The sequence below is a fragment of the Scardinius erythrophthalmus genome (genome assembly GCF_964197995.2).
Source record: "Scardinius erythrophthalmus genome assembly, chromosome: 10".
In the NCBI taxonomy this organism is placed as follows: domain Eukaryota; kingdom Metazoa; phylum Chordata; class Actinopteri; order Cypriniformes; family Leuciscidae; genus Scardinius; species Scardinius erythrophthalmus.
In genome coordinates this window covers 36022725-36041050 of record NC_138230.1, presented here as the reverse complement: position 1 = coordinate 36041050, position 18326 = coordinate 36022725, and the positions used below count along the sequence as shown (strand labels likewise).

At 35.0% G+C, this 18326-nt stretch overlaps 2 protein-coding genes across 6 annotated transcripts in view; one reads left to right on the top strand and one right to left on the bottom strand.

Moving 5' to 3' along the window:
* The window catches only part of hpca (hippocalcin), a 43585-nt gene extending 39618 nt beyond the window's left edge, over positions 1-3967 (top strand). For 4 of the 5 annotated variants that reach the window (XM_081375686.1, XM_081375687.1, XM_081375688.1 and 1 more), the window contains one exon: positions 1225-3962. In XM_081375686.1, the coding sequence (XP_081231812.1) occupies positions 1225-1322 (98 nt within the window). In that variant the 3' untranslated portion in view covers positions 1323-3962. Of the gene's footprint in view, positions 1-1224 lie in introns of all 5 variants that reach the window. The other variant, XM_081375685.1, reaches the window with a different exon arrangement.
* On the bottom strand, positions 3605-18032 carry tmem54b (transmembrane protein 54b). The gene is made up of 6 exons (XM_081375684.1): positions 17694-18032; positions 16737-16930; positions 16252-16311; positions 15064-15258; positions 5409-5555; positions 3605-4475 (listed from the first exon to the last, which is right to left on the bottom strand). Exons 1-6 carry the CDS (start codon positions 17704-17706, stop codon positions 4260-4262), a joined length of 825 nt encoding a protein of 274 aa, XP_081231810.1. The 5' UTR covers positions 17707-18032; the 3' UTR covers positions 3605-4259.
* Positions 18033-18326: the final 294 nt, after the last annotated feature.

Here is an 18326-nt window from a genome sequence, read left to right as displayed (position 1 = left end):
ACTAAATTATATTTATGCGGTAGTTATAATCCATTTATTCACTTTTTGAGCATAGACCTGGAAATTTAATTTCCAGCTTAAACTGTCATGAATCTTGAATGCTTTTAGAGCACAGACTTAAGTTTGATCTCTTTTCAAAGACGACACTTGGCAAATTATTGCTGACATGACAACTTAAAAAATGAAAATGAAAAATTTATTGTAATGAAAAATGCACAAAAAATTTAATTTTCAATTTTTATTAAATAAATATTTTCAAAAACACGTTTCACTCCAAAATAGCAAGGAAATGAAAGCCATATATCTAAACAAGTTGTGTTCCGAATGTAAGCTTGATATCTCAAAAAATGAGCTTTCAGTAAGATTTTGTTTGGCCGCAGTACCAAACGTTTCCACTAGATGAAATTGATTTCTCATTCGTTTCCAATTTTTTACCAAGAGGAGCACAAGTGTGACTGTTTTTTTCAGGATCATTTTTTCTTCGAATCATGTCCATGATATAAATTATTTTATTTTTTTTACCTTTACCAAGTTTCATACCATTCCAATGAAGTACAAAATTCAGAAAATATATAATTCTTTTTATAAAACATAAAATTTTCCTTATTCTTAACTTGTATTACAGTTTCCACTAAAATATTAAGCACAACTTTTTTCAATATTGATAATAAGCAATGTTTCTTGAGCATCAAATCAGCATATTAGAATTATTTCTGAAGGATCATGTGACAAAGAAGACTGGAGTAATGATGTTAAAAGCCTGAATATTCAGCTTTGCCATCATAGGAATAAATTACATTTTTAAATATATTATAAGTTATTTTAAATTGTTATAATATTTCACAATATTACTGTATAAAATCCTTAGTTAATAAAGTGAGGAGTAGGGTTTGGTTTAGGGTTACTTGTAATCATGTATGATTTACTGTTATTACTGTAGTAAGTACATGTAACTTGTAATAAAGATACTGTAAGATAAAGTGTCACCCAATAATATAGTCTTGACTGCATTCTAAAAAAATGACCAAAAGATCACTTTCAAGTTGAACTTTTATCATATCGCAATTCAAATTTCAATTATTAATATTATTTACTTATTTTTTTACTAAAACAAACCCAGTTCTTAGCAAATGCAAAGAACCCAGGTTTTAACCCAGGTCAGGTGAGGTCTTGCAGTGTCTTCTCTCAACTATTCCCCTAACCCTTTCCGTCTTCTCTTTCTAGGCAAGTTGTCTTTGGAAGAGTTCATTAAAGGTGCCAAAAGCGATCCCTCCATTGTGCGGCTACTGCAGTGTGACCCCAGCAGCGCTTCGCAGTTTTGAGTCACTCCAGACAACCGGCACTCAATGCATGAAAGCTCTTATATCTCATTCTTTGTGTTCCAGACGGAAGAGTTTTAAGAAAGAAAAAAAAAGTGCAACAATTTTACTTTCAGTTTTTTTTCCCAGAAAGGACATGCGTACATCTGAAGAACAAAGACAACACCTGTCAAGACATCCAAGTCTGCTGCGTGTCATCGGTCCTTGTCTCTGCTAGTGGAGTGCTTTACTCCACACACACACACACACACACACACACACACAAAAGGTCCAGATTTGGGAAAGGAATGTTCCTTTTTAGGAATCGTGCATGCATGCGCTCCCCACTCCTTACAAACCTTTTGTGTTTAACATCTGTGCTGTTTTGTTTCTCTTCCCCTTTGTTTTGTGAGGGCACAGTTCCCCATCTACTTTTTATATCGATATTTATGTGTATATACAGTATAAATGCATATTAGAACTACAAAGGAAGGCAGTTATAGACGTCTTTTTACTCACGTGCATCTTACGGCAGTATTATGTAGCTTCAGGCAGTATCCAAATCTTAGTCTCTAATTGACCCAGTGGACTGATGGACTGAATGTTGGGATTTTTCTGCTCTGGCGCTCATGATCTTTATTTTACAAAGAGAAGGCTGAGGATCCCATTCTTGAATTCTGTTGATTTGAACTTTTTGTTGTTGTTGTTGTTGTTGTAAATATGTGGTTTGCCTCCATATCTCTTTTATTTATTTTTGCATTTTTATGGTGTTTATTTGACCAAGGGTGATTTTATTACTGTTTAACCGAGACGTGAGTCACTTGGTGATGTATTATGAGCAAGTTGTTATTAATGCAAGGCTTTTCAATGCATTGTGGGTAATGTTTGCATCAGGGGATACATTCCGTTGTGTTTTGAATGGAATACACTATAGCACATATCATTTGAAGCGCTTCATCTGTGTGTGTGCGGTTTTATGCGTGTTTGTACGTACGCAAGAGTGAAGGTTTGCATGTTCTGGTGTATGTATGCGTCTGTGCTAACTTTCTAGTATCACTTTGTGTTGTGCAATACGATTTCTTTGTATGCAAGCAAGTTTTGAACCCAGCTCGTGACAACTTTATCCTGCATCGCATGGTACTCAAAATCACCTGCTTAGGTTTCCATCAACAACATAGACAGGAATGTACAACTCTATAATTTATGATCATGTCTCACCTTTAGATAAAAAGTTTGAATACTGAAAGCGATCACTAAGGGCTTATTTTCACTCTTGAATGAACAGGTGTAAAGAGAACGCCACTGCTTTGATTTTTCTTTTCTTTTTATGCAACGACTGACATTCCATGACCTGAATCCTCCAGGTGCTCCTGCTTTGTACAAACCCATCAGCTCATGAACTCAATACATGCCCACTCTCGATACATGTGTAGCTTCCATATTTGTACCGAGGCCATATTTGATGCTGCACCCTCTATGGCAACTTTCCTCTATTATGTTGCATGAAAACCTCATGCGAGGACATAATGATTGTCCCCTTTTACTGACGTTGAAAAATATACTTCTGTGTTTAGAATGTCGCCTGAGAGTGATTCTTATGCAAGTTAATGTTAGGAACTTATTGGTCAACCTGGTCATGTGATCACAAAGTGAAAAGGTATTTAGCGGGGTTGTGCGCCATTCAGAGTTGAATTTAGAATGCCTTTAAAATTCCAATACGATTCCTGAATTTTGATTGTCAGTAGCAAACAGGATGCAAAATTTCATTTGTATAGGAATGTAAGGATTAAAATTGATCATTAAAATTGAAATTTATGTAATTTAAGTAGAAAAGCGATAAATAGATATATTTGCATGACACTTCATAATCTATTCCTCTTTGAACAAACACACTTTCACTGTAAAAACAAAACAAAAAAAAAACTGCTATGGTAAAACCTGTTATTTGGTTAACAGTACGTTTTTGGAAGTGAAAAATTATTTACAGTGAAAACCGTAAATTGACATTCCCAGAATTCCCTGCATGGCGCTTCACATTTGATGTATTTTCATTGAAATAACTCTTTCTTCTTTTTTTTTCTTATCAGTTATGTACATTATGGTTTTATGTTACATCTAATGTTGTTAAATTAATGTTTTCTGCATTACTTTAGTGTCGTGTGTTACCATGATGGTGTTTTGTGTTTGTGTGAATGACATTGTGATGAGTTTTGATTCATCATATTACTTTCTCATCACCACCTGTGTTTGGTCTTTGTCAGTGTATTACAAAGATACAAAACAACAGACATTAGTGACATTATATTAGTTAATTAGATGTTTTTTTAATGTAAAATTTTTGTTAAATCTGTAACTACCATATTTTTACGGTAAATTTTTTTTACCGTTTTTTTTTTACCGTAAACTTCACAGATTTTTTTTTTTACAGTGTAGAGACTTTCTATTGACTTATAGTGAGCTATAGTTTTTCACTGTAAAAACTGTTGCTGCCTTAAATTCAAGTACAATCAACAATTAACTTACACTAAACTGACTTTAAAAATGAGTGTTAGAGAGTTAAAGCAATGCAAAAAAATGTTGTCATAACATTGATCATACATTTTTTTAACAGTTTAATGATAACTAACGCTCTCAGAAACCTTTCTAAAAAAATAAATTTTCATTAAGATACATTTTGTGTTTAGTAGGCCTTCAGCTTTTAAGGCCCAAAGCTATGACCCTCCAAAGTATGCAAAACCTGACACACTCACTTTTGTTTATCTTTCTAGTCTCTAGACTATATTGGCTATAGACAATATTAAATATATCTATATTGTATTGAGACAACACACGAAAGGTGATGATCCATGAGTGACAAAACATTAGATGCGACATACAATTATGTAACATTCGTCTGTCTTCGAAAGAGTTTAAATTGCCCTTGATCCCCGAATGAGGCCAGAGCCATGGTCCGGTTCAAAATCAGATCCAGATGCTGGACCGTTCCAGCGCCGCCCGGTTGAATGGGGATGCGGAGGGGTGTTGGCGGTACCCGGAGGACGCGGAGCGATGCAGGTGAGAGTTGCAGGGTGGCTTGTACAGCTTTGGGGGTCTAACGGGCAACCTCCGCTCCTCGTCTCCTTCACAAAGACTGAGTGAAGGTGCGTAGCGGGGCTCGGGCGCTCCCGGGGTTTTCATCTGAAAAAGAACACAGTGATGCCGCTTTACACTAGGACTGCAGTAGAGTCACCGAACACACTCGTATGGCAAGCCGTTTTAACTTAAATTGTACCCAGCGTTACTCGTAATTGCATTTTTACTAGTAAGAATTCAATTAGAGAGCTCTACAATTCAATTCTTACTAGTAGCAATTACAATTAGAGAGCTCTCTTAATCAATTATTACTAGTAAAAATTACAATTAGAGAGCTCTCTTAATCAATTATTATTAGTAAAAATTACAATTAGAGAGCTCTACAAATGAATTTTTACTAGTAGGAATTACAATTAGAGAGCTCTCTTATTCAATTATTACTAGTAAAAATTCCAATTAGAGAGCTCTCTAATTCAGTTGTTACTAGTAAGAATGCAATTGCAGAGCTCTGCAATTATACATATCTTTAATTTGTTTTTTTACTAGTAAAAATTCAATTAGAGAGCTCTCTAATTGGAATTGTTACTAATAATAATTGAATTAGACAGCTCTCTAATTGTAATTCTTCCTAGTAACAATTCAATTGTAGAGCTCCGTAATTAAAAATGAATGGAAGTCAATGGAGACATATGACTAGTAAAAATTCATTTGTAGAGCTCTCTAATTGGAATTGTTACTAGTAAGAATTGAATTGTAGAGCTCTCTAATTTAATTCTTACTAGTAAAAATGCAATTACGACGAGTAACAGTGGGTACAATTTAAGCACACGTATATGCGCACATACAGGGGGCCATGTGTCAGTCACACATGCGTTAGTATTCTCTCAAGCATCTATTAGGAGGACCGCATGAGTTGTCAGATGTACTGGAAACTTAAAGGATGAGTCCACCTACGCTAAAGCGCTGATCATTTTTAATATTGCAAATTTGATCTCTCTTGAGAATCAGTGCAGATTTGCTTGAGAATTCAGCACATACCAATCTGCTCTCATCTTGTAAATGTTGTTTGTGGAGGCACCAGGGCTGACCAAGGGAGGAGATGGAGACTTTAAATAAGCGGCATGAGAACACCATCTCCACTGCACTCATTAGTATCAATGGGATCCACAAGACTATCGTGGTGCCCTGAGGGAGAGAGAGAGTGAAAAAAATAATTAACCTTCATTTACTATTGCGAGTGCATATTTAGGCTACTGTAAGTGGCCTTGTATTTAGGCCACTTTTTTATTGTTTGCTCCTTTTCTGAATCTGTTCATTATACTTGTTCATTATTTTCCTTTTTTATTGAGATTATACAAGTGTGCATAATAACACGTCAGGGTATATAGAAAGAAAGAAAAAAAATACAGAAAAGTATCTTAAAAATGTGCATATTTGTATTGCATTCAAGTTTTTATCCCAAATACATTTTAAAGTCAGTTTTTAATTATTCAAACAGGATTTTTTCAAACCATTTAACTTTGTGAATAATTAGCAAATAGGCTTAGTAATTACATAAAAAATAAATACTAGATTTTTCAACATCCAACCTTAACATCACCTACAAAATTACCAATATTCTTAACCTCTTTTTGTAAATAATACTGTATACTCACCACATACCATACTGTACATATCATAAAGTATTTTATGTTGTATACTGGCCCATATACACTCTATGATACCTGGTGTGGATGCAGCATCATGCAAAAGCAAACGTTTACAGCTAACAACGCCAATCGAAATGGGTTATTTACACTTTGCCATAATTAGTTGATTCCATTAATTAAAATGTCCAATAACAATGGGGTTACTGAGATGAAACGAGTACTTTTTGGCTGTTTATGTGATCTCAGCTCCAATTAGGCCATTGATATGAAGACTACATCATTTTGAAAATTCACATTACTATTCATTTCTCTATCTGTAAAACTTTTTAATGAGAAAGAAATTAAGTGCACTTTTAATGAGCAGAGAGTCTCATTGAGAACAAAATGATCAAATCCAATGTGCACATTTAAATATCTTGTCTAAAAACATGGATTATGACAGAGGAAAAGGTTATTTCTACAACTATAATTGTGCACATTTATGATTTTTAAGTTAATTAGCACAATATAATGAAATCCAATGTAATAAAACTGCGTCAGAAAAGCAGCAGTTTAATACTGACTTCAACATTGGCAATTCAAACCAAATTTAGCCATAAAAGTTAAAGGCACTATGTAAGTTTTGGTCCTCTAGCAGTTAAAAAACAATACATGCATTGTGCATTTTTAGTTGTGCTTTGGCTCTATGTGACTGTGCGAATGAATTTGGCCCTTCGCAATAGATAATAAACTCTGTTAGAGAGATATTATGGCAATTTATCTGTTCAATAAAACACCTTACTCATCTGTTGAGTAATAAAAACACCATTTTCACATTGCTTTTACATTTCAAATCCCTCAGTTCTTGCCGCATCTCTGAAAAGCCAAGCCAATGTTGATTCTGGTTTTATTACAATCTTTTTGCCCGCAGACTCTCCTCTGTTCAGCATTTTATTTATTTTATAAAACGTATGATTTCTCAGAGGTTCGAGATTTGGCGTGCTCCACGTAAAACTTTTTTGCTCACGCAAGTGTGAGTGACATATGTACGCAATTTCCTGCGAAAACCATCCCAACAGGTCTAAAATAAACACTTACAGGGATTAAAGTGAAAAAAAATCTTCTGACTGAAATTTTTTTTTTAGGCCAAGTCATATTCCTTTAACTTTTTAAATAGTCGAGACCAATAGCGTTTTAAGGGGAGACGTTTTAAACCGCTTTAATATTGCCAGTAGGTGTATTTTAAAAGCTATATTTTAATCTATGAAAACCAGGCATGGAACATACTAATATAATTAATAATTTGCATATATATATATATATATATATATATATATATATATATATATATATATATATATATATATATATATATATATATATATATATATATATATATATGCAAATTATAACACGTTTACACAAAATTTGTTAACACACAAGTAAGTTACTTTTCCCCTTTACTTAACATAAATTGTAAGAATATGACTAATAGTAAAGACTAGTACTAATAAATACAGTGCTATGCATAAGTTTAGACACCCATGCTAAAGTTGACTAAAAAGAGGAATAAAAAAATCATCTTTTGGAAACTGAACTTAAAGGTATAGCGGAGGATCTTTCCGAATTTTAGATAAGTCTCGCCCTCTCCACTTTTTGAAAAGTTTGATTGATTCACCAGAATGATTGACAATTAGGAGGACCAATAGTATAGGGTATCCACCCGGAAGTAAAAAGATCCTCCGCTATACCTTTAATGCCTTAATTTAAAAAATTAGGAAAAATCCAACCTTTAAGGACACCAATTTTCTTTGTGAATGAATAATGTATCGTAAATAAATAAATGTTCTTCCTTAAAATACAGGGTGCATAAGTTTGGACACCCCTATGTTAAATTCCCATAGAGGCAGGCAGATTTTTATTTTTAAGTTTTTATTTTTAAGTATTTTTTTATTTATTTTTTAGGATACTATGAATCCTGATAAAATTCCCTTGGCCTTTGGAATTAAAATAGCCCCACATCATCACATAGCCTTCACCATACCTAGAGATACTTTCCATAAGATCATCTCTCAATGCAAATCAAACTAGCTATTAGGCTAACTGAAATACAACCATGCCAATCTCTAGGTATGGTGAAGGCTATGTGATGATGTGGAGCTATTTTAATTCCAAAGGCCAAGATAACTTTATCAGGATGCATAGTATCCTGGATCCATGAAGTAACTGGCCTTTAAAAATAAAAATCTGCCTGCCTCTATGGGAATTTAACATAGGGGTGTCCAAACTTATGCACCCTGTATTTTAAGGAAGAACATTTATTTATTTACGATACATTATTTATTCACAAAGAAAATTGGTGTCCTTTAAGGTTGGATTTTTCCTAATTTTTCAAATTAAGGCATTAAGTTCAGTTTCCAAAAGATGATTTTTTATTGCTCTTTTTAGTCAACTTTAGTATGGGTGTCTAAACTTATGCATAGCACTGTAAACATTAGGCCTAGGCTAAAGCTATTAAATAGCAGTCCCAAACTAGTTTTTGTTAATACCCAGGGGGCAAAACACCTGTTTTTTAGGAAATCAGACATGGGCTGCTGTAAAAGGTTGTCATATAAAAATGAAATCTATGATGTCTGAGGATCACAACCTGGGTGGCCAACCCGGTCAACAAGCTGCTGGAAACTTGTAATTAGGGTCAAAACAATGTTACCTCAAATTCGGCTTTAACTCCCAGAATCACCCAAACATGCTAAAACGGTTTAATTATATTCATGAATCGTGAGCCATATCTTCCTGATACTTTATGCTAGAAACAAACTGAGCACACCTTTAGAAAGAGTGGAAGATAAGCTTTCATCTGATGCCTTGATTGTACATGTAATTAGAATGTAAGAGTTAACAATGCCTCTTAGTTCATAGGTGGGCAAAAAAAAGAGAAAAAAATATTGAACATTCCATTTGTAATCGGTAGCATTCTTTTCCCTTTGTTGTTGTTACAATAAACAAATTACCATGTAAAGTTAACTTTTACTGGATGAAATCATATTTTGATTTTTTTTTACTAACCAGACAGTCCTCATGGCCCATAACACATTTAGAGGGAATTCAATGTCAAGCCTATAATAGCCTGTCAATTCAAACAAGATCCAAGAAAGAAGTTTACCAATAACTGTGTTAATTGTATACTGCTCTGTTTCTGTATGTACAGTATATCGTTTGCATATTTATGCAATATCAATTATTTGTATTGCAATGTCTATTTCTAATATTCTTTCACAAGTGGGATAGCTTTATTTATTCTATTGAAATAAAAAAAAGGGATTTGAGGATTTTGGGTTAGGCTGGTTACTGTTCAATCCAGGTGTTTGGAGTGTGAGACAAAGGTATGCTGAAAGACTAAAACACACAGGAGTCATGTGTGGAGTAGGTTTAAAAGTATTTACTGATTAAAACTGTTACATTAAGTAGCAATTTGTACCAAAAAAAAAAAAAAAAAAAACGAAACAGACAAACAGATTACAATTCAGGGTGATAGCTAATTTCTGTAATAATGTTTATACAATTTGTTTAGCTGTTTCGGAATCACTGCTGCTGTCGCTGCTCTAGTGTTTCAGCATGCTGTATCACACTACACCCCTGGCAGCGGCATCCTATGTAGCAGGAGCAGTTCTTCTGACAACCTTTAACCAGAGATGGGCACAAATACATCAAAAAGTATTTAATTAAAATACAAGTAATTTGTAATTTGAAAATACAAAAATATATTTTTTACAGTCTTCTGTAGTGTAAGTGTGGCGTTAGGTACATGTAAGAGTCTAGAATATTGCAATATTATTGTTTAGTGCAGAAGATGCGCTTTTAACGTACATGTTGCCACATACTGTCATAATAAAAGATAATTACGCATATAACACTATATTTGTATTATTTAGACAAAAATTAGTTAACGCTGCTGTGAGCGTGTTTCTAATAGCGCGGCTGTGACAAAGTTGACAACTTTCTTTCTTCCGACTGCCATTATCTATTTTTTTACTCTTTTTGAAAGTTGTGAAAACACTGTTGTGGCGTTTTTCTTTTGCTATTTGAGCAAATTGGAACACAAAAATATATATTTAATGTAGTCTTTCATTCACTGCTATAGAAGTTAACCCAACTATGATGCCTTACACTTCTGAGAAACCCAGAAATGTGAACAGGGTCAATAGGATGTGTCACATCACGTGATTTACTTGCCAAAAACTGTGATAGGCAATTTGGTAGTCCTATTTGTATTTTATGTCTATGGTCCTAGGGATAGTTCACCCAAAAAGGAAAATTAGCCCATGATTTACTTACCTGACGTCATCCTAGGTGTATATTACTTTCTTCTTTGAGAAGAATACAATCAGAGTTATATTAAAAAGTGTCCTGGCTCTTCCAAGCTTTATAATGACAGTCAATGGGTATATTTTTCATCAAAGTGCATCTGTCCATCATATGTGCATCTGTCCATCATAAAAGCGTATATATCCATCATAAAAGTGCATCTATCCATCATAAAAGTGCATCTATCCATCATAAAAGTGCATCTGTCCATCATAAAAGTGCATCTATCCATCATAAAAGTGCATGTGTCCATCATAAAAGTACGTCTATCCATCATTAAAGTGCATCTATCCATCATAAAAGTGCATCTGTCCATCATAAAAGTGCATCTATCCATCATAAAAGAGCATCTGTCCATTATAAAAGTGCATCTATCCATCATAAAAGTGCATGTGTCCATCATAAAAGTGCGTCTATCCATCATTAAAATGCATCTATCCATCATAAAAGTGCATCTGTCCATCATAAAAGTGCATCTATTCATCATAAAAGTACATCTATCCATCATAAAAGTGCATCTATCCATCATAAAAGTGCATCTGTCCATCATAAAAGAGCATCTGTCCATCATAAAAGTGTCTATCTATCATAAAAGTGTGTCTATCCATCATAGATGTACTTTTATGATGGACAGATGCACTTTTATGATGGATAGATGCACTTTTATGATGGACAGATGCACTTTTATGATGGATAGATGCACTTTTATGATGGATAGATGTACTTTTATGATGAATAGATGCACTTTTATGATGGATAGATGTACTTTTATGATGGATAGATGCACTTTTATGATGGATAGATGTACTTTTATGATGGATAGATGCACTTTTATGATGGATAGACGCACTTTTATGATTGGCACATGCACTTTTATGATGGATAGATGCACTTTTATGATGGATAGATGCACTTTTGTGATGGATAGATGCACTTTTATGATGGATAGATGCACTTTTGTGATGGATAGATGTACTTTTATGATGGACAGATGCACTTTAATGATGGACAGATGCACTTTTATGATGGATAGATGCACTTTTGTGATGGATAGATGCACTTTTATGATGGATAGATGCACTTTTGTGATGGATAGATGTACTTTTATGATGGATAGATGCACTTTTATGATGGATAGATATGCTTTTATGATGGATAGATATGCTTTTATGATGGACAGATGCACTTTTGTGATGGATAGATGTACTTTTATGATGGATAGATGCACTTTTATGATGGATAGATATGCTTTTATGATGGACAGATGCACTTTTATGATGGACAGATGCACTTTTATGATGGATGGATGCACTTTTATGATGGATAGATGCACTTTTATGATGGATAGATGCACTTTTATGATTGACACATGCACTTTTATGATGGATAGATATGCTTTTATGATGGACAGATGCACTTTTATGATGGATAGATGCACTTTTATGATGGATAGATGTACTTTTATGATGGATATATACGCTTTTATGATGGACAGATGCACATATGATGGACAGATGCACTTTGATGAAAAATATACCCATTGACTGTCATTATAAAGCTTGGAAGAGCCAGGACACTTTTTAATATAACTCTGATTGTATTCTTCTCAAAGAAGAAAGTAATATACACCTAGGATGACGTCAGGTAAGTAAATCATGGGCTAATTTTCCTTTTTGGGTGAACTATCCCTAGGACCATAGACATAAAATACAAATAGGACTACCAAATTGCCTATCACAGTTTTTGGCAAGTAAATCACATGATGTGACACATCCTATTGACCCTGTTCACATTTCTGGGTTTCTCAGAAGTGTAAGGCATCATAGTTGGGTTAACTTCTATAGCAGTGAATGAAAGACTACATTAAATATATATTTTTGTGTTCCAATTTGCTCAAATAGCAAAAGAAAAACGCCACAACAGTGTTTTCACAACTTTCAAAAAGAGTAAAAAAATAGATAATGGCAGTCGGAAGAAAGAAAGTTGTCAACTTTGTCACAGCCGCGCTATTAGAAACACGCTCACAGCAGCGTTAACTAGTTTTTGTCTAAATAATACAAATATAGTGTTATATGCGTAATTATCTTTTATTATGACAGTATGTGGCAACATGTACGTTAAAAGCGCATCTTCTGCAATAAACAATAATATTGCAATATTCTAGACTCTTACACGTACCTAACGCCACACTTACACTACAGAAGACTGTAAAAAATATATTTTTGTATTTTCAAATTACAAATTACTTGTATTTTAATTAAATACTTTTTGATGTATTTGTGCCCATCTCTGGTTAAAGGTTGTCAGAAGAACTGCTCCTGCTACATAGGATGCCGCTGCCAGGGGTGTAGTGTGATACAGCATGCTGAAACACTAGAGCAGCGACAGCAGCAGTGATTCCGAAACAGCTAAACAAATTGTATAAACATTATTACAGAAATTAGCTATCACCCTGAATTGTAATCTGTTTGTCTGTTTCGTTTTTTTTTGTTTTTTTTTGGTACAAATTGCTACTTAATGTAACAGTTTTAATCAGTAAATACTTTTAAACCTACTCCACACATGACTCCTGTGTGTTTTAGTCTTTCAGCATTTAGTTGTCAGTACCTTTGTCTCACACTCCAAACACCAAGATTGAACACTAACCAGCCTAACCCAAAATCCTCAAATCCCTTTTTTTTATTTCAATAGAATAAATAAAGCTATCCCACTTGTGAAAGAATATTAGAAATAGACATTGCAATACAAATAATTGATATTGCATAAATATGCAAACGATATACTGTACATACAGAAACAGAGCAGTATACAATTAACACCAGTTATTGGTAAACTTCTTTCTTGGATCTTGTTTGAATTGACAGGCTATTATAGGCTTGACATTGAATTCCCTCTAAATGTGTTATGGGCCATGAGGACTGTCTGGTTAGTAAAAAAAAAATCAAAATATGATTTCATCCAGTAAAAGTTAACTTCACATGGTAATTAGTTTATTTTAACAACAACAAAGGGAAAAGAATGCTACCGATTACAAATGGAATGTTCAATATTTTTTTCTTTTTTTTTGCCTACCTATGAATTAAGAGGCATTGTTAACTCTTACATTCTAATTACATGTACAATCAAGGCATCATATGAAAGCTTATCTTCCACTCTTTCTAAAGGTGTGCTCAGTTTGTTTCTAGCATAAAGTATCAGGAAGATATGGCTCAGGATTCATGAATATAATTAAACCGTTTTAGCATGTTTGGGTGATTCCGGGAGTTAAAGCAGAATTTGAGGTAACATTGTTTTGACCCTAATTACAAGTTTCCAGCAGCTTGTTGACCGGGTTGGCCACCCAGGTTGTGATCCTCAGACATCATAGATTTCATTTTTATATGACAACCTTTTACAGCAGCCCATGTCTGCTAAACCCCCTTTGCCCCCTGGGTATAATACAATGTTGGTATGAGCCACTACAGTCATTTAAAAATATAAAAAATAACAAAGAAAAATAGTGGCATTTTGGGGTTATATGGAAACGACAGTTACCATGGTGAATACACAATATTAACAATAACTGTTAATGAAACATGGAAACTGGTGAATAGAATGAGAATCATACCTGCATTACTTTTATTTCGTGTAATTTACAACGTAACGGCGTTGCATGCTCGTAGTTTCTTTTGCACTTGATCAGTGAAGCAATACAGCGCGCGCCGCTGAATTTGCGCGTGCAATTGAGTGTGCGCTACGAGAACAGGATAACGACTGACAGGACAAGAAAGTCCGTTTTTTTGAGGTGAAAAGCTTTATTTCAGCGTACACTTATGTCACTGCCTGCCTGGTAGTTCCTATTGTGCTGGGTTTTCTGAAGTAGTCATGATTCGCCTCTCTTAACATAACATGCTCTAAACACGCACGCAGTGTGGAAAAGGAGGAGCGGAGGCGCGGGGAGCAAGGATCACAGCGCAAATTTGAACTATATCGATGTGATATGGTCTAATTCCATATCGCATTTAAAAAATATATCGATATATTTTTTATATCGATATCGCCCAGCTCTACCTGCATTATAAGTGTGTCACTGAAATATAGTTCTACCTCAGCGCTCAGCTGTAGCCTGACATGCACTTTCCGTGAGCGGTAATTGAAAACCCGGAGTGGACTATGAGCGAAGTGATTACAGAGTGCTTAGAGTGGAGAGAGGAACGTGCTTTTGCTCCACTCCAGGCTTTGATCACATCCCCCTCAGCAGGGTGAATACACCTCGTCTTTCCTTAATTTAAGACCTATTCAAACTAAAATTAAGATATTTATTACACTATTTGAGAAATGAAAGCCTATTTACGGCCTTAAAATTATGAAAAGTGAATTTAAGACTTTAAGGACAGACTGGAACCCGCAATGACGGAAATCCGTCATAGACTTGCTGCAATTAACGGAAATCCGTCGTAGCGACGGAGAACTTTAATCCCTGCACTTATAATAGGCTTACTATAGTAAATCAGTGTAAGGCAAAAACACGTTTTAGAAGAAGGATTGATAATATCTCATAATTTACATTTAGTTCATTTTTGAACAAAAAAAAGTTACATAGTGTACCTTTAATGTAGAAGTTTCAATATTTAAGCACTCAGAAAATAATTAACTTTAAACTGCACATATTTCTTCAACAGCCATTCAACATTTTCTCTCATTTCTCCTTTGGTACTTACAAAAATACGAGTGGGGTCAAAAGGACACTCATTGGCCATGGTAAGATGACTCCTGCCATCATCTCTGTAGCCACAGTAAACGAGTAGTCCCTTGTCCCCATGAATTATGGTCTTTACCAAGGACACCGTCAGACCGGTGACTGAGGCAGCAGCCACTAAACCAGCTAGAGCACTTAACATGAGCAGTGACAAGGTCTGCAACACAAGAGAGATGTTTTAACAGTATTAGCAAAGAACAATTAAACTCAAGCATCAGGCAAAGGACTTTCCTTGCAGGCTTTTCTATAACACAGGGGGTTTTTGTACATTCTGAGCTCTGAAGGCACAAGCTCTCTGACAAGCCAGTGATCAAACGCTAGTGAACTCGACACAAGCCCTGATGAATGAGAGAGGAAGCAGGTGTGTGTCACTGAGGCAGAAAGAAGAAAGAGGGAGAAAAAAAAACGTACAGAGAAAACTGACAGAGAAAGCACAAACATAAATCAATGACAACAATTTCATGGGTTTCTTTCCTGAAAAAAACTCCTCAGGTATTTGTGCAATCATTGTGGAACAACAGCAGAAGAAACAAAATCCCTCAAGAACAGGTCATTGCTATTAGAACATGATGAGAGGGTGAATATATGCAAATTTAATATTCAATGTCACAGTTAACCCCAAAATCCAAAGAAGAAAACAATAAATTAAATTTCACAGTAAGAATAAAGCTTATTTTTTATGTCAAATAATATTAAATAGCCTATTGACAATTAAGCACATTTCCCCTCAAATTTCATTATCATAATATGTCTGAGGATATTTAGGTATATTGTAACTCCCATTAGACTCAATTGATTTATGGTAAAATATAATAATAATAATTTACCATTTAAATTATATAATTACACACCATTGTCACAATTATGCATTACCGTTATGAGAAAGATATTTTTGTTATTATTCTCATATTTCTATGAGAATATGAGGTGGAAATTAGCTTAACTGTCTTGTAAATAATGTTAACAAAAACACTAATGAACTTAAATAGACGTCTTACTTTTGATTATGAAGTGAAATATGAAGTGACCTGAGGTTTCATAGATTTAGTCTTTTAGGCATTACAAGAGAATCTGTGTGGTTTTAATTACAAAATGTAAATTATAGTTATAACCGAGACACATAATTTGTGTACGAGAAGTTCCTACTTACCAGTACCCTGTTCTTCTCATTTTTGGACAGAACAATAGTCAATATCCCAGTAACGACACCCTAGATAAATAGAACAGCACATTATTATGATTTCTTCTCAGCCCCCAAAATATTTGAATGCAAATATTTCGAAAATAGCCACACTTAAAAATAAATGAATGCCATCGCTCTAAATACACACAATGAAAACAATGTGAAATTTATTTGAAAGAAAAATACCACAAGAACATATTTCAAGCAAGATATTTCACAAAAATGAGTTTGTTATGGTTTTAAATGAAAAATAGATTACAACAGAAAGTATTTGGACAGTTGGCTGTCAAACATTAATGGGTCATGTTGATGAACTACACCTGTAGTTATTTTACAAGTTAAATATACTCTGTAAACAAATGGCTTGTCTGGCAGTATGCAAAAGACAGGACAAAATATTCCTCTTGTTGATAAGATCAAATTGCCCATTTTGCAGTTATGTCATGCCTCACCAGCAGGCCCGCTGTCAGGGCTATGACGTTAGAGATGGCGCTTTCCATGGCCTGTCCCCGCTGGAGGCTGAAGTGTCTCAGCACCACACCATGGACCAGAGCGCCCAGCAGGAAGTTCACATGCCCCACTAACACCATACTGAGGCCCATCTTCATCAGCCCCTTCTGCTCCTCCAGACTGCCACAACACACCCCTGAGAGAGAGAGAGAGAGAGAGAGAGAGAGAGAGAGAGAGAGAGAGAGAGAGAGAGAGAGAGAGAGAGAGAGAGAGAGAGAGAGAGATGATGGGATACCAAATGTAGCCAAGAGCTCTGTGCTGACTTTACTGTCATTCAATGAATTTACAGCCTCCAGTACTTTCCGCTCAACTACATAAACACTAAGTTAAGACTCGGAGAGGAGACAAGGGTCGTATCTTATTTCACATGGCTGTGCTGACAAGCGTTACAGATATTCTGCTGGTGTGCTCTGGGAAGGACAGTGAAAGCTGAAGGAAAGATTAGAAGTGGAGCGGAGTGGTGTGGGTGGACATTACTTCACAGCAAACACAAAGGATTCACTGAGGACTGAGTTTGGGCTGCAAGAGAGATGTCACCTCAGTTAATCATTACACACTTTGTACACTTGGCACAGCAAACTCAACAGAAAATGGCTCGTTGGACTTTTGGGAAATGAAAAACATTTTGCGATAGTGATGGGGAAATGCTACAGAGATACATTTTAACATGATTTCCTAAGTAATGAGTCCTGCGGAGTGTCATTTGCTCGGTACAACCATAAACAGAACTTCAATAAAGCATACTATTTCTGATATATGAAGTGTTTTTTCACATAATGACAACAAATATTGTACGGCTTTTCTCAGTATTGCAAACAGAACGAAAATCACCTGTCAACACTTCAACTCAGATTCAAAATCATTTATGAACATTTAGTTTGGTTGTCTCTGTAACTCACCTGAATTACTCATTGAACAATGTCCTCAATAGTTTAAGCCCTCGGTTAGGTCATGACACTGTATATATTCCAGGAGAGAGGAGTTGTACCTCCTGTCTGTACTGTCCTGATCACACGTGTTTGTGTGCAGGAATGTGCCCCGGATATTCCCTTACAGGTCAGCCGTTGAGGGTGGTAAGTTTATAAATCATTTGTTAAATGTTCTGATATTCTGAAAAATATTCCAGCAACTGGATTCAGAGTGTCTTTAATGCCGTGTATAATTGCATAAATGATGTAGATTCTCTCCACAAGAGGGACACAAACACAAAGGGGAAGAGAACTGCAAGAAACAGTTCTGCCAGTAGGCTAAAACGTTTTCTGTTGGAGAACGTTTGAATACATACGCCTATGCTTTCTTGTTGGTAATTTATATAAAAGTGCTCATGTTTAGGCTACTTTATAATTATTTATTACTATAGCCTACTAGGCTATACTTCTTTTATATTATTATCATCGCAACAAGTAAAGCATAGTAAGAGTGCAAAAGTGCCACTAGCTGAAGGGGGAACAAAACCAAAGCACATGATAGCCTACTATATATGGCAATAAATTGCAAGATGACAATGAAATGGTTAATAGGCATAATGAAGG

Coding starts and splice junctions, on each gene's coding strand:
- tmem54b (XM_081375684.1), bottom strand. Junction 16,312..16,736: donor CCCTGACAGCGGGCCTGCTG/GTGAGGCATGAC, acceptor CTATTTATCTAG/GGTGTCGTTACTGGGATATT. Junction 4,476..5,408: donor TACAAGATGAGAGCAGATTG/GTATGTGCTGAA, acceptor GTTCTTTTTCAG/ATGAAAACCCCGGGAGCGCC.